At 34.1% G+C, this 25,992-nt stretch overlaps 1 protein-coding gene across 14 annotated transcripts in view; it reads right to left on the bottom strand.

Moving 5' to 3' along the window:
* The window catches only part of RBM26 (RNA binding motif protein 26), a 79,247-nt gene that overhangs the window by 1,150 nt on the left and 52,105 nt on the right, over positions 1-25,992 (bottom strand). For 8 of the 14 annotated variants that reach the window (XM_020881014.2, XM_020881016.2, XM_020881023.2 and 5 more), the window contains 8 exons: positions 25,670-25,795; positions 25,246-25,320; positions 24,174-24,341; positions 22,403-22,507; positions 18,106-18,306; positions 14,891-14,977; positions 6,493-6,606; positions 3,014-4,856 (listed from right to left, as the gene is read on the bottom strand). In XM_020881014.2, coding sequence (XP_020736673.1) covers positions 4,767-4,856; positions 6,493-6,606; positions 14,891-14,977; positions 18,106-18,306; positions 22,403-22,507; positions 24,174-24,341; positions 25,246-25,320; positions 25,670-25,795 — 966 coding nt within the window. In that variant the 3' untranslated portion in view covers positions 3,014-4,766. The remainder of the gene's footprint in view (positions 1-3,013; positions 4,857-6,492; positions 6,607-14,890; positions 14,978-18,105; positions 18,307-22,402; positions 22,508-24,173; positions 24,342-25,245; positions 25,321-25,669; positions 25,796-25,992) is intronic. The other 6 variants (XM_020881015.2, XM_070471528.1, XM_020881021.2 and 3 more) reach the window with 4 other exon arrangements.

Genomic DNA, 25,992 nt, shown 5'->3' with positions numbered 1-25,992 from the left:
AACACTGATAAAATGCAAGAGCCAAATTAGAAATTTCTCTACTGAATAAGTATAACATTCTCATTAGAAATTACTAAGCATGTCAATCAAATTCACCAAGGTTTCTTTCTTTCTTGGGTCTCTTAGATAGCTGTTCTGGATATCAGATAGCTGTCATGTGATAATCTGCTGTCCTCTGATAGGGATACAATAATCAGAGAGCAAAAAATCTTTTCTTCTCTAAAAGCCTATAAGCTGTATACATACCTTAAAGTAACTAACTAGCCAGTTCAAAAAGTTAATAAGATAGTTTCTGAAAATATGGGAAAAGGAAATTTTTTCTTTCTGCCTTACAAATATTGTATGCTCATGATTTATCCCTAGATTAAATTTCTACTTTTAATTATACAGCGTTTCAGAAGAATGGGAATAGCACTGTGAAAGACCAAAAAGATAATAATAATAATAAGCTAATAAGCTTATTAAACTAAGCTAACAAGCTAAAACTTTTACACAGGACATTTTTGTTTTAAAATGCTAAGATGTTTTTGGTAAGGGAAGAAAAAAAAATCTTACAAATATTTACATAAATTCTAGGACTAAAACTAATTTTCTATAATTAGTTCACACTACAGGTAAGGGGAAAAAAGGAAGAAAATATAAATTGATCAAGTTTGTATGATACTCTAAAATAGCCATTGATATTTCAACATACTAGACGAGCAACTGTTTGTTTTCTTTTTGTAACCTTTAGAACCAGTGAGTAGTGTTCCAAGTAAGACTGCAAATACAGTCCCCATAAAACAGTTCTAGTAAGAAGAAATTTCCTCCAATTAAACCATACTTTTCACAGGTAGTCAGCTAATACAGTGAAGTCTTATCTTAATAGTAAACTATCATTTAATACATTTAATCATATCACAAAATAAAACAAGAGCTATGGAATACTATCCCATCCATGCAACATGATTTCATTAAATGCTGAATTCTGGTTAACTACCAAGATTAATTTTTAAATGTTACAATTATCCAATAACATTTAAAACAACACTGCTATGTAGAGACATAAGATACTGAATGAAATATGCAAAATGACAACTCAACCATCCCTTGAGGTAATCCTAATCAATCTTTTAACAAATGATATATAATTTCCTTCAATTTTTTTCCTGAAAAAAGTAGCTGTCTACATCTCAATTCCTTCTTCATTCCCACTTCAGCCCAGATCTATACTATGGCAAAAAACTTCTAAGGAAAACTGAAGAATTAAAAAATATATTTCAAGTTTTAGGTAGATATTATAATAAGAAAGAGTTTTAAACTCTGAGTTTAGAACTGAAAGGAAAAGTTGTAAGTACGAAGAAAAAGTGCAAATACAGAAGTTAATCTATACTTTTTAGGTTAAATGTAATTTGTGCAGCAAAAGCAAACATCTGGGAATGGTATACAAAACTGTACCAAGATACACTGTATGACTTATCATAACCAAATCCAAGTTGCTTCTACTGATGATAAAAACAGTAACAGCAACAACAGGTAGGGAGAACTGGTATAGATATGTTAAACTGTTTTAGATCAAACACTAATATATTGCCAGGGAAACAAAAGATGTGAAAGGAATCTTAAGAGGTCATCTAGTCCAACCCTTTTCATTTTACAGACAAGGAAACAACCCTGGATGAGTTAAGAGACTTGTCTAAGGCCAGAAAATTAGTTACAGAGCTTGGGACCAAAAGCTAAATCTCTTAACACTTGTCCAGTACTCTACACTCGCTCATCATCTGAATATAAAAAATTAATGGGATGGACTAGATTAGTGGTTCTTGACATTTCTATTCTTACACACTGATAGAAACCAAAAGGCTAACTTACTCTTGAAATAGACATTTAATATTCCAAAATGTTAACAGCTTACTAATTGCTATGGAAATTCCACTAAGACTATGTGTATATTCCTCCATCACTATTTGTAACAAACCCCACTGGTACAATACTTAACAGAATCAACTGTTTACTAAGACAGTCCCAAATAATTGAGAAGAGCTTCAAGAACGATTTCTGGAAAATTGATAAGAATTAACAAGGGAGGTAATTGTCACTCCATTATTGGAGATTTAAATATGCATTCATTCATTAATTCATCCCACAAACAACTGAATGTTCACTATGAGCCAGGTTTTATGATAATCACTAGAGATAAAGATGAATAAGACATGGTCCCCTTCTTAGAGGAGCTTGTAATCTAGTGGGGAAGACAGACATATAAACCAGATAAACTATATTACAACATAAGTACTGTAACAGAGATATGAACAAAGTGCTGTATTAAAAGGGATGGTTAAGGTATGAACTGGCTAATGACCAAAAAGACTAGTAATTTTGCGTAACATCTACTACATTTACTGCAAACACAATCTTCATGCCCGACCAATAATTAGGAAGGAGGTAGCAACATAGTTTTTTAAAAAGCTGGCACTGAAATCAGAGTGCCTGCATTCAAATCTAGTCCTTCTATTTACTAGCTATCACTTAGGGCAAGTCATTCCATCTCTATTAGCCTAAGTTTCCTTATCTGTAAAATGGATATCTTAAGTTTTAAATGAGAACGCATGAAAAGTACATGTAGAGTACTAGTATTTTTTTATAAACATATTCATTAATTTAAAAAATCCAATAGCAATTTAATACTAAATAATATTTACAATTAAAACCATATTAATGATAGTAAAAATATAATTATGAACCTGATAATGTTGCTAATATTTAATCCCCATACTTCAGGACCCGATCAAAACATACTTGCGTTCTGATTCATTCAAAGCAACATGGTGTAAAACATTTTAATTTTAGGTTATGACAGAATTTAAGAATAGGGAAAGTGATTAGCTATTTATGGATTTAAATAATTTCAGTTATAAGTGAATTTTACAATAATTACACAATATCACACTAAAATTTGCTAATCAAATTATAAAGCCAAAAATCAGTATGGAGATTTAACTGGCCTTTGAAAGATTTTCTTTCTTTATAATACCTGTTTGGTGTAAAGAGAAGAAACGTGAGCCTCTGCCAATTTGGCATCTTTCACGACTACTAAAAAGAAAAGAAAACAAACTTACCTAATGAATCAGAATAGCACATAGTCAACATACAAGAGACTATACATAAAAATATATCACAGCTCTAAGTATAGTAGAGAAGTTGAGTAAAGTCACTATTTTGACAAAAGAAATCTGACTGTGAAATTTTAAATATAAAGGTGTGCATCAACTGCAAGCCAAAACGTTCCTATGAAACAGAACTACCATTGGGAGTATATATACAACTTTAAGTGGAGGAAGAAAAGAAAAAGAGGAACAGCATCCATGAGCTACTCCACTGGCAAAAGACTATGGTGGTGAAACTACAGTTTGTGACTGTGAGGACCCCAGCATGGGAAGAAAAGTTTTTTTGTGTGTGATTTTCAATATAATCACTGTAATCTCAGAAGGGGCAGAAATACTTGCAACCAAAAGGATAAATTTAAAAGATAAATATGTAATCTCCCACCCTCCATTCTACAAAGAACGCATTTATTTCCTGGAAACTGCTGTATCAACTTTCAAAGATCATGTTGTCAGAGAAGTCCACTTAAAAATCACAATATTGTTGCAAATGTCAAAGATTTTTTTTTTTTATAGAAGTATAGGAAATGCACACTTAAAATATCAGACTGGAACACTTACCAAACAGTGCTTTCCTAAAGTAGTATCTATAGTACATTTCTTTATTCATACATCTTCAAATGGTCAAGTTTTCTTTCATACATCCAAAATGTAATGTGATGTTTTCTTATTCACCAAATGTTATCTCTACTTGAAGTCTGGTTCCAAACTAATCAGCCTGCTTTTAAATTTTAAGACATCTGTTGAAAGTTTATAGGATCAAACCAAACTGAAGTGGTATAAATTTTAAACAATGGATTGTACATTATTGTAAAGGTACCAGTAACCATTATTAAGAATAAGTTAGTGATTATAGCTCCTTTTGTGATAACTGGGGAGAAGGGTAGATCACCATCTGGAATGGTCTATTTAATTCTTTTTCTTTTCTTTTTTTTTTTTTTTTTAAATCAAGGAACATTGTCTTTTTTTTTGTCATTGCTTTTTTTCTTTTCTTTTCTTTTCAAGAGACCATTCCACTTTATTTTTTAACATCTGAATGCATAAGGACTCAAATGCAAAGCAGTCATACACCGTTATCATTAAAACCCATATGGTAAAATACATACACAAGTCCAACAAAAGGCTAATACATAGTAAAGCCTAAGCATACTACTATGTAATATTATGAATACATAACTTGGAGACTTTAGTTAAAGAGTACTATGTTATCTATTCATTTTTTGAAAACATTCATTAAGATTTTAAATGCAAATTCATTCCTTATTTGGAGTAAAACAAAATTCTCTAAGTTATAACAAGTATTGGTCATTAAGTCTTCAGACCGATTCATTAAATTACAAAGAACCCAAAGAATTCTGTAATGTTCAGTAAGTATGTAATAAAAACATTGCATATGTTTCTAGTGTGATGTCTTTACCAATTGTTTACTGAAATAAAATGCAAACATCAATCTTTCAAAATACAGGATTCAGAAGGTAGTTTTCTTCTCTTTTGTCTATTTGTGAAATCCATCTTCATCACATTTTACCAAAAATTGTTTTTACAAATATGTAAAAGTACATTAGATAATACTAATGAAACACAGGTAGAGTTCTATCATATGCAGATCAATGATCAGTCAAATCATCTTCTCCAAGAACGAGATTCATTGTCCTCTTCTTCTTCATCATCATCTTGAAGTAATGAATCATCCACCAAAGACTCTTCCTGAAACTTTAGGTTAAAATGCATTTAGGAATTTACCCAAAAAAAAAAAAAAAAAGAAAAGAAAAAAGGTGACACTTTTAAATACTGATTACTCTCAATAGAGTCGAATACAAAAGGTATTGCTATAGCTAGAACAGTCAAGAAACAAAAAGCAACCTTCATCCGCCCAAAGGTTTCTCAGTGCTATCTATTCTATTGCTTATATCAAACAGACACTAAAAAAAAAAAATCAAAGTAATAAGCCTTTGTACATGCCATTTCTCCTGCCTCTCTTTATCAAATTATGCCATCTTCTACACCTACAAAACATTGCTGCACACCTTTTTTTTTTTTTTTAAAGAAAACATCAGTAATTCTTCTCTGATACTAAATCAACCAGTAACTTGAATAAAGTTTATCAATATTTATATTTCTCTTCTGCTGTATGTAACAAACATTTTCTTTTACAGCATTCTTCTCTTTTCCCCATTCCCTTCATAAAAGCTTCTCAGACTACTTTTCAAACTTTTCAAAATACCTAATACCAGGAGCTCTCCTGCTTTTCTCCCCATTCAATTCAAACTCATGGAAGGACAAAGGTATAATCTAAAATATAAAATGACAAATCATGTATATGAGTTTCAAAATACACATTTTATTCTTGCATTTGACTATGGACATGTATAACAGTCTCAAATGCTCTTCAAACAAAATGAAGTGCCATAATGAAAATCTAATCAAGGTAAAACATGGAACCATTTAGTTTTCCCACCTTACCTTTATTCCCTAACTTCCTCAATTTTTTTTCCTACAGCTTATTTCATGATTAAACAAAACAGAGTTGCTTATTTTTAGATTTTTGGTTTCAAAGGGCTCTCCCACTTCAGTGGTCTTTATGCTCCCCCCTCTCAGCCATAAGACTAACTGCTGTTATGCAAGAAAAAATATACTATTCCACACCTCTATCTCTGCCAATTATAATGCCTCTCTAACTATTCCTAGTCCAAGTTCTTGGTTATGAAAAGCATTTTTTTATCACTTGGAGTTCAGCTACACTGCTACCACCTCCTTCAAGATTCTTCGGGAAAGAAAGAATCATTCCTTCCTCTGGGTACCCACAGCATATTGTTCAAATCTTTATTCACCATATCATTCTGCCTTTTATTATAATTAGCTGCTTGTGTCTATCACCACCTTCTTTTCCAGATTGTATTGCTCCTTGTTGATAGGGACCGTGTCTTATTCATTTTTCTGCCTATCGTAGTATCTACCATATAGCAGGCATTCGTTCTAATGAACTAAAATGATATGAGTTAAAATAAAACCTGAAATGTTGATAAAGTAATCAAGTAAAATATATACTCTAAAAGTTAGAATATCACAAGACTTCCTGTGGATAAAAATCTAAAGAGTAATTATTGTCTTCTACGAGTAAATGAAAACTGAGTATATATATGATTTTCATATATTCTTTTTGGATTAGCAATCCACAGTTCTCATTAATACATAAAATTTAGTTATCTGCATTTTATCTGCTATCCCCTGCCTGGAAGGTAGCTCAGGAATAAAAGCTTTATGTTAAAATCACAGTCATAGATCACATTTTATATGAAAATGTAAATGTTTAAGGTTAAAAACAAATGGAAAAAAAAAAAAAACATACTTCCTCTTCATCAGGTTCAACTTCTTCTGTTTCAACAGCTGAAATATTAGTTATTGGCTTATTCCATGCCAGCTTTAGATCCTGCCCTTTGAAACGAGCTCCATGAACTGCAGCCTAAAACAATGAAAAACATTGGAATACAGAACATTAATAATTTGTGAAGAAAACAATGAAATGTTATAGTACCTAACATTAAATACAAGTGAAGACAGTTGTCTATTTTTGCTTTGTGGTTTATTTCTCTATTTACTATTTATTATTGCAGTTTATAATTTACTTTATATTGTTATTTATTTCTAAAGTCAGCCTAGTCATTTGAGTAGAGCTATTTCAGTACTGGCCAATATCTGACTAGAAGAACTATGTCTCCAAGTCTACAGTAAAATGATAACTTCTCCTCAAGGCAATAATTGCAAAGCACTTCAAGATTCTGGTTTTAGATTTTAATTCTTATTAATTCACAAATGACTCATACAGTAACTAGAAACTAGAAGCCTCTAATAAATTTAAGGATAATTTTGCACCTGTATTTATATTTAAATTACACCAAATAATCACAAATACCATAAAATGCCTGATGTATCACTAATACAAAATACAAATACCTCAATGAAGAAAAAAATTGAGCTTTTCTATTGAAAACTGAAGAACTTCCCTACAAAGCTTTCAGAATTGCATATAATAAACACTGAGTAAGCAGTCAAGCCTAAGGACTTGCTACATTAAATGGCTGGTTCAGAAAGAGTGCTTTCAAACTAAAGTAATGTGAACTAATATAAATCAATGTTGGCAACATACCAAAATAACTCCTAGTCACCAAAGACTTACAGCACACCTCAAAGTACAGCGTAATGTGAAATGCAGAAACAGTTACATGCTTGATGACATCTGACCACGAGAAGAACGATATAAAGTCCACAGGTAGAAATTTTAAATCTACACATACAAGTTTATGGTTAATTTAAAAGATTTCATGCCTATTAAAATGTAGCTCAGAAATTTTTAGTCCATGACCCCATCATGTCATATAACTAAAGAAATTTTAAGTACTTATATATAATATTTAAGTCCAGAAACAAACTGTAATTTTTTGAGGCTATAAATTACATAAAAATATATTCCTGTAAGGAATTCCAACTATGTCATACAAAATGTCTACTCATAAAATTCATGTTTTCACCCAGCTAAAGAAAGCAAAAAATGTTAGTGATGTCATCTATAGTAAGTTCTTCAAAAATTTCTTATGATCTAATTTTGCACATCTCTATATTCAATACTTACTTCAAATTCATAAGGTGAATCTACAACTCTCTAAAGTTTTAGTTTTAAAATTATTTACTGGGTGCTGTCATCCAGGCTTTGTTGGTTCAATTTACCCGTTATGCGTATGCATTAGTGTCTCAGTTGTGTCTGAGACCCCACGGACTGTAGCCCACCAGGCTCCTCTGTCGATGGGATTCTCCAGGCAAGAATACTGGAGTGGGTTGCCATTCCCTACTCAAAATTTACACATTATAAGGTAGAGTAAAATTAGCATAAATCTAAGTAGCCTGGGATTTTCGGAATGCTAAGTGAGCTCTGGTTTCAGCTTCAAGGCATTAGTTCTGGGAGCCCCTAACAAAAGTCACCTGACCTTTGAAGCTTTGAAGTCAGGCAATGAGTTTTCTCTAGCTATGAATATCCTAGATGGCATTTTCTTTCAATACAAGGCTCTTTCATCTACACTGAATATCTGTTTACAGTGGCCATCTTCATTAATTATTTTAGCAATAACTCACAGCAGCTTCTGTATTGGCACTTGCATTTTTATATTATGGAGATAGATTCTTTCCTTAAACCTCATGAACCAATCCCTGCTAGCTTCAAACTTTTTCTCTGAAGCTTCCTCATCTCTCTCAGCCCTCACAATATTGAAAAAAGACAGGGCATTGCTCTGGATTAGACATGACTGAGCGACTTCACTTTCTTTCTTTACGAGAATGTTGTGGCCGGATTGATATTCTCTCCAGACCACTAAACCTTTCTGCATATCAACGATAAGGCCTGTTTCACTTTCTTTTCATTCGTATGTTTACTAGAGTAGCACTTTCAATTTCCTTCAGGAACTTTTCCTTTGTGTTCACACCTTGAATAACTGGCACAGGAGGCCTGGTTTTTGTCCTAGCTCAGCTTCTGATACACCTTCCTCACTAAGCCTAATCATTTCTAGCTTTTGACTTAAAGTGAGCGACGTGAGACTCTTCCTTTCACTTGCATGCTTAGAGGCCACTGTAGGGTTATCAACCGGCCTCATCCCAAGGTTGTTTTGTCTCAGGGAACAAGGAGGCCCAAGGAGAGGGAGAGACGCAGAATGGCTGCTTGACAGGGCAGTCAGAACACACATTTATTAACCAAATCTGCCATCTTATATGGGCACAGTTTATGGTGCCACCAAATAACCACCATTTGTTTTGGTGTCACCAGAACAAATATAATAATAATAATGAGAAAGTTTGGAATATTGCAGAAATTACCAAACTGTGATAGAGACATACAGTGAGCAAATGCTGTTGGGAAATGGCAGCGACAGATCAGCATAAAGTGCTGCCACAAACCTTCAATCTGTCAAACAAACAATAGTATCTGCAAACTGCAATAAAGTAGAGCACAATAAAACAGAGCATACCTGTATATGTGTGTGTATAAAAACCACACAGTACAGAATTATATTGGAAATATCAGGAGCCTTCAATTTATTTTCTTTATATGTGTGTATATATGTGCTACACATGTATATATATATGTGCACATCTGTATATGAATGCATTTTTTCCCCCCACTCCCAGCTCTGACCTCTGAAAAAAATTGTTATAGTTAACATACTCAGTAGTAATGAGCATGCTTAGTACTCAGACTATGGTCTTTAAATACCTTTCCCAGTAATAAGAACCAGAGCTCCTTAGAGAAATGGCCAGTTCCTGGTCTGGAAGAGAAAATGTATAAGATGAACCTAGAACACCTTTTCATACCAGAAAGAAAGAAAATATCATAACCCACTAGACTCCTGTCAAAACAACTCACAAAAAAAACCTATATAGTAGCCACTAGCCAAAGACAGGACACATCAATAACTGAGAACAATGGATCAATACCCATGAAATGTTTAAATCTATGAATTTATAATTATATAATACCAATCTAGCTAAATCAAAATATGCACTTATTATGGATCCCTAAAGGAAGTAAGTAAAATATTTATAAGAAAACCAGGGAAATGTAAACTCTGACTGGGTATTTAATAATATTTAAGGAATAATAATCATTTTTAGGTACAATAATAGTATTGTTTTATTTTATTTGGCCTCTAACATGAAGAGAGACACACTGGAAGGTTTATAGCTGAAATGATATGACTGGGAATGGCTCCAAAACAAGGAGGTAGAGTGTTGTAGTGGGTAGAATATAGACAAAAAAAGATTGGCCATAAGTGGATAATTACTGAAGCTCAATGAGGAACATGTGGGGGTTCATTTTACAATTTTCTCTAATTTCTATGCTTTGAAGTATAAATTAAAAGCCTGTTTAAGCACTGAAGCATTTTATTCATACGCTTGCTCTAGACGTTTGCCTGTTGAGTCTTACACAGCATCATTCAAAGTTTGCACCAAATTAGAAGGTGAGCAGGCAAACATATGACAGAAGGGGAAGAAAGAAAAAGGCCTGAAGATCTGCCAAATGAAGGAAGAAAAAAAGTATGAAAAGTAGTTATGAGGTAGGCTCCGTATCTTACATAGAAAATGATTCTAGAAACAACATTTGGAAAAGGCTGGAATAAGCAAGGAGTGTTTGCCTTTTAAACACGAGTGTTTGCCTTTTGCCTTTGCAAGTTACTTAGATTATAAATCTAAACTGAACGATACAAAGTGGAGCTCTTCACAAACTTAATGACAAGAAAATCCTTTGTTAAAGCTCTTATAAGACCAATGTTCTGCAAAAACACTGTGGGGAAAACGGACCTAAGGTCAGAAGAGCTAAAGATACAATCCCAGTATATCTTTCTTTTTTAGTAACCATAATGGTAAAACTATTTATAAAATAAAGTTAAAACCAAGTTTATTAATGTTTGTAATAACCACAGTATATAACATTTAGGCAGGAGTTACATTAAAGGACCACCAAAACAAAACTCAAAACATGTAAAATCTGATTTTCAGAATTTATAGAGAAAGACTTCTATTTCTTTAGCTTTAAGTTCAAGTTACATAGCCACTTTCTCACAAGCTTCAGACTTAGATTAATAATTCTCATAGCAGTGTTCATTATGTAGCAATACTTAACTATTAAGTTAATCAGTAAGAACACACAGACTATTAAGAACACGATTTGATTTCTCTTGACTGAATCCACTTATACACTTAGTTCTTGCCACAGATTTACTATTTATTCAGTTAGCCCCATCAATTTCTGACTTGATGTTGAACTATCCTCTATGAATCCAATTTTGTGTTTCTATCTTCAGGCCTAAAGAATTAGAGTTTTGAAATCACTTCTTCTATCTTGTTTCTATTCAGTTTCATTGAATTAACAATCAATTCTCATTCACACACAGACACACACACAAATATTAATAATAGCTAACACTAAGATGGTTTGGGTTTCCCAGGTAGTGAACCGGCGCCTCTGCATTGCAGGCGGATTCTTTACCAACTGAGCTATAAGGGAAATCCACAGTGGTAAAGAATCCACCTGCCAATACAAGAGACATGGGTTCAATCCCTGGGCCTGAAAGATTCCCTGGAGAAAGGAATGGCAACCCACTCCAATATTCTTTTCTGGAGAATCCCATGGACAGAGGAGCCTGGCTGGCTACAATTCACAGGATCGCAAAGAGTCAGACATGACTGAAGCAATGTAGCATGCACGCAAGATGATTTATGTTCCAGGCACCATGTTCTAAGTATACTTTATAAGTTTTGAATCCTCACAAATACTGGGAGTTGAGGCATGGGTGTCAAAACCCACCAGTAGAACAAGAGTCTCTTTCCTTTTGCTATAAAAAGCTACATACCTCTTTTGAGTTTGAGACTGTCGAGTTTCATCTTTGGGACTGACTCTTATAAAACAGGAACTTAACTATCCTATTCTAAAACCAGATCCTGGTTGCTTACAAAAGTATAGAACAATTCAGAGTAGGAAAACTAACTTTCTAACCAGTCATGGGAAGAGGTCACTTTTTTCCTGTCCTCTTTGGGTACTTATCCATCTTTAGTACATTGGGGGTGGTGACAGACAAATTGAAGAACAGAAAATAAAGCAACAGGATCATCGTCTAATTAACCAGAGTCAAACCTTAACCATCTTATCCTAAAGTTAAAATGATTGTTAACTTAACCTAAAGTTAAAATACTTCAATTTCTTTTCTGAGGAAAATTTCTTACTTTTCAGTCATATCTGAATGTCTTTGATTATCTTATTCCTTGTACTTTCACTTTGAAATATTATGCATCTACTGACTTAAGAAAATAAGACACATAATCATCTAATACAATGGTTCAGAAATTATGAACAATGAAGTATTTGGAAATAAACATTAAGAAAGATGGACAAATTTCTTTTCCTGGGAAAGCCTATCCTTTGACTTGAGGTCTATCCGCTCACATATTGGCATTATATTTTTCTTTATTATATATAATGACAGTGATGAGAGGCCTGGAGTGCTGCAGTCCATGGGGTCGCAAAGAGTCGGACAAGACTGAGCAACTGAACTGAACTGAACTGAGTGATGGGACAAGTAATTTTTTGTACTTTTTAAGCATTCTTCTTTGAAAAAATTAAATATTGGCAACTCAATGTCAAACACACTAATCTTTAAACTGCTCAACCTAACTCACATCAGATCCAAGTTAACCAAAGTTTTTCCATCACTTATTCAATCTTCACATAATTATTGTTAAAATTTCTCTTTACACATTAATCCCTGGTCTTTAAACTGACTGCTATTTGCTTGGAAAATACATACACAGTATAAAAATATATATTTAAAAAGTTTACACCTGAGAGAGAAAAAGCAAAACCCAAGATCGATGGTGTATGTCAACAGATCTTACCTATTAAAAGCAAAACATCCAAAAATTACATAAGAGGCAGAAAGTTTTTTTTCCCCCTCAGTCATGTAAATAAACAGGGAGAAGTAACAATACACATTGCCAGGGAGAAACATCAATAACCTCAGACATGCAGATGACACCACCCTTATGGCAGAAAGTAAAGAGGAACTAAAGAGCCTCTTGATGAAAGTGAAAGAATAGAGTGAAAAAGTTGCCTTAAAGCTCAACATTCAGAAAACTAAGATCATGGCATCTGGAACCATCACTTCATGGCAGATAGATGGGGAAACAGTGGGTGGCTTTATTTTTCTGGGCTCCAAAATCATTGCAGATGGTGATTGCAGCCATGAAATTAAAAGACACTTACTCCTTGGAAGGAAAGTTATGACCAACCTAGACAGCATATTAAAAGGCAGAGACATTATTTTGCCAACAAAGGTCCTTCTAGTCGAGGTTATGGTTTTTCCAGTGGTCACATATGGATGTGAGAGTTGGACTATAAAGAAAGCTGAGCACCAAAGAATTGCTGCCTTTGAACTGTGGTGTTGGAGAAGACTCTTGAGAGTCCCTTGGACTGCAAGGAGATCCAACCAGTCTATCCTAAAGGAGATCAGTCCTGGGTGTTCATTGGAAGGACTGATGTTGAAGCTGAAACTCCAATATTTTGGCCACCTCATGAGAAGAGTTGACTCACTGGAAAAGACCCTGGTGCTGGGTAAGACTGAGGGCAGGAGGAGAAGGGGATGACAGAGGATGAGATGGTTGGATGGCATCATCGACTCGATGGACATGGGTTTGGGTGGACTCCAGGAGTTGGTGATGGACAGCGAGGCCTGGCGTGCTGCAGTTCATGGGGACAAAACTGAGCAACTGAAGTGAACTAAAGTAGTTACTACATTCACAAATTTGGTAAATACTATAACCAACTGAATGTAACTACCATTGTTTAATAACATGACTGTTTTCCAGAAAATAAATAGAACATAAAAGATGGTACTCAAGCTACCTATTCAACATTACCTTGAAAATTGTCACTGAAGGCATCATTTAAAGGAAGCTCATTCTTAACTTACACTTCTACAATACCTCTGAGAGAAAACTAGATCAAAACTCTTTTTCAACATAACATATATACATACAAGCTTATAAGAAAGTTTTAAACTTTAATCAATTATAAACTAGCTTTTATTTTCAGAAAAGACCTTTAAATAAAAAGATTTCTTAAAACTTAACAAAACTCTAGGATGAGAAATTCCTATAAAACTATCCACTACCCACCAATCTAATTCTGAAACTACATTATTCCAGGGCCCAGTTAACACTTCTCTGAGACTTCTCAGATACACAGCCTTTATATTATAGACTACAATGCCCCAAGAACAACTCCTACCAGGGAAATCCCCAGCAATGCACTGCCAGGGGATATTTACTAGATGAGGGTAAATCAACTTAGAAGATTTTCAAAACTTATTTAGACTGCAATCATCTCAAAACTTTTGAAAACCATCCTACTCTTCCATTCCCCATTCATATTAGGTTAACTGTTTGTAATGCTTAATGCACTTTTCCCAAATCAAAAGGGTACATCTACTTCTCTACAATCCTGAACAAAGAATACACAGGGTTAAAAACGTTACTATGAATCCCCTATACCTCGTACTCATTTCTTCTTTTTTTAACCTTTTAAATCCAGAAGAAAGACAAGGTTGCAAATACTTCTGGTTATTTTTTAGAAAGATAATTCAAGATACACATTTGAAGACAACTAGACTGAAAGGACTCTAAAGGCTAGCACTATATATTCATGTCTTGGTAAAAAGCTACAGAGGCCTAGACGAAGATATGCTGAGCTAGGGACACTGTAGGGTTCAGCCAACTGAGTCTATAAAGCCTCAGATGAGGGATGATTAAGAAAAGCAGCCATCAGGATTATTATTTCTCCTTCTACCTTACACTTCACCACTCCTTCTGCCAAAGCAGACTTGTTTTGGGCCAGCTGAGAAAGGGAGAAAGTAAAGGGGCACTACTGGTGTTAAAAAGAATGGAAGAATTCCTGATGTCTCAAGATAGTACAACCTGACATTCAACTTGGTGACTAGCTATTCTAACAATTCCACGTTATATATTAAAACTGCCTAACTGCTTTAGGACATTCTTTGTGGCCATGAATTCCACTTCACATGTCCTATGTCTTGTCAAAGTGTAGTTATTAAGTAAAAAAAAAATAAATCACTTATATTAAAACATAATTGTAATATTTATAAAACATTTAAATCTGAATCTCAATAAATTAGATTATTTGTAATACTTACTGCTTCAGCTTCTGCTCGTGTCTTGAATGTAATTACTGCATGTAGTGAAGAGTCATCAATCTGACAATCTTCAATTTCACCATATTGCTTTAAATTAAAAAAAAGTATTTCCTCCAAATAAATATTTTGAAACATCCAAAATCCTAATGGTTTTAAAATATTAAAATGCCAACAAATATAAGCCAGAATACATAACAATTCAGGGTGATAAGAAAAAAACTATGAGTAATTCATTTTAGTACTTGATATTATAAGATAAAGGGTGGTCTTATTTTCAAATATTATTTTACAATTCTATACTTTCTAGAATTAGAGAAACTTGACTGAACTATTATTTTTTTAATTTTTATTGGAGTATAGTTGCTTTACAATGTTGTATTAGTTTCTACTATACAGCAAAGTCAATCAGCTGTGAGTATACCTATATCCATCCCTTCAATTGAACTGTTCTTTAAATAATGGAAACATTGGTCAAAGACTGAGTTTCCTTATTGCCATTTCTTTTATGCTCATTATTCTAATTCCAGAAAATGCTAAATCCTTTCTAAAGCAGGTCATTATCCTCAGAAAATTTGAGTTTTTTTGATTACCAATTTAAAGCTGGGGGGCAGGGGAGGAAGATTCAGAGAATTTACATAATTTTTCCAAAGTAACTAAGTTAATTACCAGGATGAGAGTCCAGGTCTTTCAATTCAGAAGTTTATCTGACTGCTGTTTTCTCTCACTCTACACTCCTCTAGAACACATTCTTTGAGGACATTTACAAGCTAAACAAATTATGCTTGCTTTGGGTGTGCTGGATTTTATTTTTTCCATGTACAGGAAGATCTTTCTGCAAATAGCAGAAAACAGCACCTTTATCACATAAAACTTCAGTCCCTTATATATCATTACTAATATTGTCCTTCTGTCTTGCCCTCAAATAAAATTGAAACCACAATCTCATTAAATGCACACACTACACAAAGAAAAACTCTGTAGGGCACAGTAAAGAAAATGGACCACAGAATCAGTCAGATCCCAGCTCTGTTAGTGTTAGCTGTGGAATACTTGAACAAGTTCCTTAATCTCTTCATGTTTCATTTTCCCAATCTCTACAATAAGCACAATAAAAGTACCTACCTCAGAGAGGTGTCAAAATAACTTATAATATGGTGAGTTATATAAAGCATTCAGAAAAAAACCAGCCACAAAATAAGTGCTCTATAAGTTTTAGATGTAATGTTTTATTACTATACTAGTTCCAGTGTATAAGTTAAAGAAAGCATTTCATTAATCACAATTTGTTACAATGTTTAGTACTATAAGGTTTTTTCTGATACCTGTCATGTTCAAATCACAGGTTGAGATAGAGAAGCTATCTTACTTAAAAACTGACAATTTCTAAATGTGCATTACCACTACTAACTGAGTAGAATTCGAATCTCCAAACTCATGCAAGACTGAATATCCATTTAGAGGCTCTGAGTATTTCTAAACTTTTCTAAGCTTCCCTCATAGCTTAGTTGGTAAAGAACCCACCTGTAATGCAGGAAACCCTAGTTCAATTCCTGGGTCAGGAAGATCCCCTCAAGAAGGGATAGGCTACCCATTCCAGTATTCTGGGGCTTCCCTTGTGGCTCAGCTGGTAAAGAATCTGCCTGCAATGTGGGAGACCTGGGTTCTATCCCTAGGTTGACAAGATCCCTTAGAGAAGGGAAAGGCTACCCACTTCAGTATTCTGGTCTGGAGAATTCCATGGACTATACAGTCCATGGGGTCGCAAAGAGTCCGACATGACTGAGCGACTTTCACTTTCTTTCACTTTAATGTTTCTAAAACTAAAACCGTTTTAGTCTTACCAAAACACGTTCCTAAACTCACCTTGTCTGTCTGGATTATTTTAGCCTATTCTTTAATAATTTCCTGATTAGCTATATAACTATAACTATATGTAATACACTTAAGTTTTTCTGGATCTTCTTTCCCTTGGGAAGGTACAGAACAGGGTGTATAGTAGTGAAGTATTGGGCTACAGTATCTCCAAGCTAGGAAACTTTCTGATTCATTTCTGTCTCCCTTTAAAGTTATAAAGCATAAGATATTCCAGACCCATCACCATTAAATATTAATCATCTTAGTTATTTCTTAAACACACACCATTTCTTTTAATATCTCTTGATGTCCTAAAAATCTATAGTTTCACATCTGTAACTACAGTTAACAGCCTGGAATATAACTGTGAAACATTTAAACCCGAACATTCAAAAGGTTCAACTACTGGTGTACCTATCTACAAGCTTACCTATCCTTCAAGACCCAAGTTCCAGTTTTTCTACCTCATGAAACTTTACTCATTTACCATCATATGCCTGTGTGAAAAAAAAAAGTTCTCTAAGCTATTGAAGCAGTTACAGTTTTTAATAAATTTAACTTGATCATAAATTGTTTGTAGTTTTCTTTAACTGGTTGGTGTTAAAACATTATATGTAGAATCCTTGAGGATAAAGAACTGGTTATTTACTTATATACTTTATCTAGAGCAATTACTCTAATGCTGCAGGCAAGACTGATGCTTAATAACTAACCTTTGTGATACCACTAAAAATCACATAAGTTAAAAAGGGCTTTAGGCAGACATAATCTCCATTCTGCACATAAGCCCAACAGATTCCAGGATATCCATGTAAAATAATGGATTAGCAGGGACTGGATTCTTATTCTCCTTCCTCATACATCACTCTGTTACCATTAGACTGACTCTAATTATACCCTGGTATCAACTAAGGCAAATTCAAGATTATATTCCAAAATTCTGTCTTGTTTCATTTCTAGGTTAGCTAGATCAAGAATATAGTATTAATGAATAAAATTCCATCTTACTTTTAAAAAATCTGGATGGCCCAAGCAATATGTTCAATTTTTCCTAGAAGCAAGTATCAAATGAAACTAAACTCTAGGACTTCCCTCTCTGAATCCATAAGTTTAAATCATTCCTGTCATAATATCTGAAGGCCTACCAAGTGAAAGAAAGTAACATTTCTTTCAGACAATGATTAAACAAAAAACTCCTACAATTTGTTTCTTAAATAATTAAAGATTATTATAGATTAATCAAACACTTTGGTGAGATTAATGGGTTTAAATTATTCATTTCATTTTCATATTTTATCCTTTAACATCCATTATCCCCAACAATGTATCAGTATTTGTTTCGGTGGACAATAAGAAAGTACCGCAAAGTGAGGAAGAAGATCTTCTCTATCACTCTCTGTAAATGCAGAAATCTCCAATGCCCTGGGACGGTGATCCACCACAGCATGACCAGGCACACCTCGACCTCGGCCTCGACCCCTGCCTCGGCCGTGAGCTGCACCTCGACCTCTTGAATGAACTCCTCTACCACGACCAGATGAAAGAATCCCTCGCTTTGCAGCCTAGAAGAGATTAGACAAACAGGTTAAACATCACCATTACGAACACAAGTCAAGTGTTATACTCAGATGAGTCACACAATCTGACATCAGTCATACAACTGAATATCATATTCAAAGAATGCCCTACAGAAGTATTTAATAATTCAAGCTAGAGTTTTAAAGTGAAAGCAAATTTAGCTAATGAATTTAGAAAACAAAATAACATTAATTTAAGCAATGTTCTGAAATTATTAAATACACCTTTTCTACTAAGTCCTTACTCTCCAAGACATCAAAATGTATCACAAAAAGGCCAACCATTCTTGAGTTTCAAATAATGCAGTTTTGAATACTACTTCAGAAGTTAGTTTAACATAGAGATACAAAATACCTATATATATAAAATAAGCACATTTTTCCGTTATGACTTTCAAATACAGTGTTTCTATTTGTTTGCCTGCTGACTTCAGTAGATATGGTTATTTCATATTCATTAGTTTGATCACTAACACCATTATACAACCAATGTAGTATAGTAGTTTATACCCCACTGTATCACTCTATATGACCACCACACCATTTCTACATTCCACAAATATTTCATGAGCTCCTCCTGTGGGCCAGTCTTTACCCTCAAGAAACTCAAATCCTAGAAGGGTAGAGAAATTAAACAGCTAAGTTATTCAATTATATTAATGAGAAGTGACTCCAAAAATGAGGAAATGCTCTACTTAAAGATATGAATAGACTATTAAAGATCTGCAATGAAACGGTGTGTGTGTGTGTGTGTGCACGCGCACATGCACACTCATGCTCAGTCGTGTCTGACTCTTTGTTATCCCATGGACTGTAGTCCACCAGCCTCCACTGTCCATGGATTCCCAGGCAAGAATACTGGAGCAGGTTGCCATTTCCTACTCCAGGGGATCTTCCCAACCCACGACTGAGAACCCATGACTCTTTACCAGTAGCGCCACCTGGAAAGTCCAGTTTGCTACGAATAAACTACTAGAACAAAAGTTCCATGAGGAAGTTTTTCCTTATCCTATGCTCTACTTTATTCCCAGAAACTACAATAGCAGCTGGCAAACCACAGAAACTTAGTGTTTGTTCAACAAGTCAAAGAAGGCACAAGAATGAGCACAGCAAGCCAAGGATGAGGGGTGAGGGACGCTGCAGGAAAAAGGAGCCAGGTGGGAAGGACAAGGTACTTTTCAGAAGGAGTGAAGTCCAGTATGGCTGGACCACACAGGATGGAGAGATGAGGCTAGACAGGCAGAGTCAGATCACGAACAACTTAAGAACAAAGGTAAAGATTTTTATTTCATCCCGAGACACAAAAATCAATGAAAACATCTAAAGGTCAGAAGTAAAGTGATATAATCAAATTAGTGTTTTAAGATGTTATTCTGATAAAGAGAAAATGGGAAGAAAACCAGTCAGGCTACTACAATACCCCCAACAACTGAAGACAGAAGCTTGGTCTACAGTGGTGGAAATGGAGGTAGAGAGAAGTAAAATAAACATATTTAAGATATATTGGAGAGTAATATGTATAACACTTGGTAATTAAATGTATATGAATACCAAAGAAAAGGAAGAAATCAATGAAGATTTCCAGATTTCTGGTTTGAGCAACTGTGTTGATGACTTTAGGGACAAAATAAGCACAATTTTGAAAATGTTGAGTCTGAGGATGTGAGACATCCAAGTGGAACTGTCAAGTTCCACCACTGTGTGTGTGTTTTGCCACCACTGCCAAAATCTCTGCAAGTATAAATATCTTATTCATATCAAGATAGTTAATTTTAATATTAGCTAAAGTAATCATCTAAAATCCAAATAAAAAACTTCAAAGGTCAAGAATTAAAGTTAATAATAGCACAGCACATACAAAAGCATCCTCTTGGGAACTTTAATGTCTCAAAATGCTCCTTAAAAAGGGGGTCCATGGACAAGTGAGTTTGAGCATTATTGAGTATTTAAATATGTACTTTGGGAGATACACACATTATAAGCCTCTAGAAAATGATAAACAAAAAACATGTTTATCATAATCTCGTTCAAACTTATTGGGTCTCAGTAGCTTTTATCACTAATACCTATTGACAAAATACAGCACTGGTGTGGTGAATGAATACACTCTGGCAAATACTGCATTACTGCACATACTAATATTAGTTGTAAACTAAAGTTCGGCCATTATAAATGAAAAACAGAAGATGTCATTCAGTGTTTAGCTATACTATGATAAAGAACAAAAACATGAACTAAGTATACAAAGAGTATTAGTAATAATGTTATTTATTAACTAAAATTATAGGCCAAAATTTTTTAAATGATAATTTTTTTTAAAGTCACACCAACACAAGCATGAAATCTCCAGAACGGTGAAAACACAATTTCTACATTAACATAAAAGACATCTATGTTTTTCAAAACTTGTTATCTTAGTCAGGACACACAGACAACCATATCAATTTTCCAGAGAAGTAAAATACATGCAGGTTTAGGACTCCAACCTATGGCTTCCTATGACAGACAATACAGGGTCTTGAGATAAGAACAGTGACTGCTGAATGTTAAACTCTTTAATACCCAGATACCAGTACTCAACGAGATTTGTACTATGCGGAAAGTGAAGAAGAACTAAAGAACCTCTTGATGAAAGTAAAAGAACAGAGTGAAAAAGTTGGCTTAAAGGTCAACATTCAGAAAACTAAGATCATGGCATCTGGTCCCATCACTTCATGGCAAATAGTTAGGGAAACAGTGGAAACAGTGGCTGATTTTATTTTGGGGAGCTCCAAAATCACTGCACATGGTGATTGCAGCCATGAAATTAAAAGACGCTTACTCCTTGGGAGGAAAGTTATGACCAACCTAGACAGCATATTAAAAAGCAGAGACATTACTTTGTCAACAAAGGTCTGTCTAGTCAAAGCTATGGTTTTTCCAGTGGTCATGTATGGATGTGAGAGTTGGACTATAAAGAAAGCTGAGCTCCGAAGAATTGATGCTTTTGAACTTTGGTGTTGGAGAAGACTCTTGACAGTCCCGTGAATTGCAAGGAGATCCAACCAGTCCACCCTAAAAGAGATCAGTCCTGGGTGTTGACTGGCAAGGACTGATGCTGAAGCTGAAACGCCAATACTTTGGCCACCTCATGCAAAGAGCTGACTCATTGGAGAAGACCCTGATGCTGGGAGGGATTGGGGGCAGGAGGAGAAGGGGATGACAGAGGATGACATGGTTGGATGGCATCACTGACTCAACGGACATGGGTTTGGGTGGACTCCGGGAGTTGGTGATGGGCAGGGAGGCCTGGCGTGCTGCAATTCATGGGGTTGCAAAGAGTCGGACACAACTGAGCAACTGAACTGAACTGAACTGATGTTGGAAGAAGAAAATCAAGTTGCTAGCAAATTTAGAAAAAAGCATTATTTTCAGACTAAGCAGAAACAATAAGCTAAGATACAAAAAATTTAATTGTGGCAACAATGATAAATACAGACAAGTACCAACTACACTAATGACATAAATGTCCCTTTACATCAAAATATAATTCTTATTTTTAAACACCTTTATGCTTTAGAAATTATCATGTATTAGAGATCAATTTTATTAGCTTTTTCTTATATAAATAATCATTATAACTATAAGAAACTAGTTTTTTCTCTTTTATAAATACCCACAGCACCATCTATAGGCAAAACTTAAGTAAGCATGTTCACTGATGTTAATTCTACCACAGAAACTCTGATCCTTATAGTAACTCAATGTAACATGTCTATATATGCACAGAACATCTCCATAAGAACACCTGAAAAGACTTTAATAGATTTTGGTTCCAAGAAAAAATCAGAAACAGAAAAGGAATAAAATATATTAGAAGTCAAGACACCAGCTGCCACCTCTCATTAAATACTTATAAGAGATTTTTCTATTAGTTCTAAAAAAATTTGCTAACCTCTTCCTTCTTTCTTATATCAACTTCCAATATGTTTTCCAGAGACTGCCAAAGACTGCTGACCAGAATGAGAATATATTTCCAAATAAACATTCAAGACCACAACTGCTCATCTTCAGTATACTGTGTGGTTATGATGAAACATACCTCCAGCTGTAATTCTGTGTACTTTCTCCTAAGTTCAGTGACTTCTTCTCCAGCTTGCATCTTCTTATATAAATCCAGTTCTGTGTCAAGCAACTCTTTCTGCATCTAGAAAACAGTGATTAGTAATTCAGGTGACAATAATATCCTGCATTTATATACATATACACACACACACACACACACACACACACACACTTTTTATAAGGAATGCTTTTTATGTATTCCTATTTAATCTATACATTTGTTCTCTATCTCCAGTCCTACCATCCTAATTCAAGCCATCAATCACCTCTGGTCTACACTAATGCAACAGGCTTCCTAACTTGTTCCTACTTACACTGATTTCCCTACAATTCATTTTCCATATGAAAGCCAGAGTGAGATTTCTATGGACTGACTCGGAAGAATTTTCAGGAAATAACTGTGAAAAGGAAAACAAAAACTAAGGTGCAAATGAGGACTACACAGTACCCTTTCGCGTAAGAAAGCATACATACACACACATACCAAGAGGGAGGGAAGAGTGCCAGGGATCAAACAGGAATGATCATCTATATAATCCTTTATTTATATTAATAGTATAACTTTTGAATCATGTTAAGTATTTATTTATTGAGAAAATAAAATTAGGGTAATTAAATTGAGAGAGTGAAACAGGAGAGAATTATATTAATGGAGCCTCCTTCATGGTTATTACTGAGCAATTGCTAAAGATTATCTGAAATAACTTCAAATCAATTAGGACTGTATAACCTTCGTATCGTCTGGAAATTAATTCTTCTATATTAAAGATATACCAAAATCCTCATATATTATGAAATAAAATACATTTTAACAATAAAGATACAAGAAAATTAAATCAACAAGAAAAAGGGGGAGGGGAATCCAAAATTGAATACATATAAAAATAGACTTAACTTTATCAAATTAATAACATAACCACACAAAAGGAATAAAACAAAAATGTGATCCTATACCACAGTTTGATCCTATACTCTTAATGGAGTATATTGTGAGGTTGTAAAGAATGCAAACAAATTCTGAATTTTATATTTAGTTAGCTGACGGAAATGGTATTGTTTTAGCAATTCTGGAACCATCTGAATGTGAAAGTGTATACTGTATTGATATTAGTGGGAACAAGTTGTCATTATGGGAACAGGCAAATAGGTATAAGAGAAAGAAACAAAGAACCCTGTGGTGTTAGATTAGAATCAGAAATATTAATATGAACTCATGATTACACACACACACACACCCCCCCCACCACAGTGTAAGTATTTGTAACTCCATGGGTTTTTTAAAAAATCACTTACTGTCATCTGAAATTAAATTGCTCAATTTCTTATGTCTAATCAGTTAATCTACTTGAATTTCCTCCCATTCAATCAGTTCATTCTGTACAGCGACTCCAATTGTTACTTCTGTTCATTAACATTTTATACCACCAACTACTTACAAAATAAAGCTTAAACTCCTGTCAAGCATTCAAGCACATATATTGTTTTGTCCTCAAGCTACTTTTTAAAGATTATCCATTACTATTCTCCTAATTATTGACTTTCTAGCTACAATGTACAGGATTCAAAAGATGAAATCAAGTTTGCTTATTTGTATTTATTAACTTATTAATTAATAGAGAAGGGGGAGAATGGTAGTATATGATCAAATTTTGAACAAAGAATGTTAACTAAAGAATGAATCTTAATGCAGTGTTTTAATTTTTTTTTGCACGCACATGCAGTATGAATAACAACACAAACTGAAATACCTGAGTCTTAGTTTTTATACTTTTTGGAAGACAGCGTCCAGGAGAAGCAGCTTTGACCTCATCTTTCAACTTCGTAATATTTTTAGTCAAAACCTCTAAAGTTTTCATTATTTCTGCTTTATCTTCAGACTTCATTGCTTTGTTTTTCTCCAGTTTTGAAATTAACATCTGGCCAATTTTTAAAAACAAAAATATAAGACACATTTCTGCTACTACTTAGAAAGCAAACATAGCACTGTAAATATAAAAATAAATAACTACTACTTATAGCTTATGTATTCATGACAAGGCTTACAATCACCAAGACAGCAGAACAGCAGATTGGTGACACTATCTCAATTCAAGTCTTAATCTTGGTTTGCACTGTGAAGAACTATAGTACTGCTTAAGTCTCTTAGATATAAATTTCTTATGGTTATAAGCTTTAAATTTAATTTAATCCCTGAAAAGTCATCAATTTGAAAGAGCAATAATTTTACTTTCTAATCCATCTGTTGATATTACTGATTTCTAAGTATTCACACTCCAAAAGCAGTCTGAAACCCAGAAAGGACCACAGGAAAAGTTTTACGGCTTCCTTTCATATGAGATATTAGAAAAGTGGAATATTTAATTACCTCCTTTCTTTTGTTAGGGGGAACAGTAACTGTCTAGGCTAAGAATAATACGCTGGGCGAAGATAAGAAGAAGATAAACACGGTAAGGAGTAGAAGACACCACACAATATAGATTCTATAGTATTACAGATTCTGAGTCAAGATGGTTTCAGTTTTTGGTGTAAAGCATTGTGATGTCTCTTTATCAAGTATATACAAATTTAAATCAGAAAAGAAATAATTTTAAGCCATATGTTCAAAAGGTTATGTATTTTTTAAATTTTTAAATGTTATAACTTTTATTACCAGACATAATTAAGAACTGACACCTAATTAAATGTCATATCTACAGCAAAACTGTGGCATCTTCTACTCCCTATTACCATGTTTATCTTCTTACTTGCTATGTCGGGCATATTGTTCTTAGCCGAGCCAGATACTTTTCCCTCTGACAAATCTAACTTTAATTCTTTTACCTTCTGTGTTTCAATGTGCTTTTCTAAAATTTCTTGTTTCCTTTTCCTTACATCTTGCTGAAGTTTCAGTGCCTCCTAGAGAAGGGATCAAAAATAGTATTAGAAAACTTACTTTTCAAAAAAAACTCCACCATTACTTCAGAAGACAGAACAGTGCTCTAAATGAGATTGTGGGGAGAAGCTTGGAAACAAAAATAAATGCAAAATTTTCCTATGTAAAGCTTAAACAGTATGCAAGTTTCAAAGATTAATCAGAAGAGCCTTTCATTAGAAGAAGAAAATTAATATTTACTAATATATTACGGAAAACAAAAGTTCAGTGGCCGCCAACATATATACCTTCATCTCTATTTTATGAAAAAACACATACATGCAGAAAAAGCTTCCCTATATGCAAATACTGTACACTACTAACTATACTTACCTGCTTTTTTTTCTGTGCTTCATTATTATCAACTGCAGAAGTGGAAACAAGTAACGTTTTTTGTGCAGCCTTCAAAGCAGCTGGATTATACACCGTTTTTGTTAGGCCAGTAGATGTAGACAACACCTACCAATACAAATTCAATTTCTCAAAAAATGTATCAAGTAGTCATGATCTCCTGAGTCCTATTTTCCTTCAAAACTCAACTTTAAAGCACTCCTGTCAAAATTTCGCACACTGAATTAAAAGTACTTATATAGTTACAGTAACTAAGTCACATTTAGCATCTTGAAAGGAAGGGTATGAGTGGGGGATACGCTACA

This window comes from Odocoileus virginianus, chromosome 8, assembly GCF_023699985.2.
Source record: "Odocoileus virginianus isolate 20LAN1187 ecotype Illinois chromosome 8, Ovbor_1.2, whole genome shotgun sequence".
Lineage (NCBI taxonomy): Eukaryota > Metazoa > Chordata > Mammalia > Artiodactyla > Cervidae > Odocoileus > Odocoileus virginianus.
The sequence above is the reverse complement of the archived record's forward strand: the minus strand, read 5'-3'. Positions and strand labels throughout refer to the sequence as shown.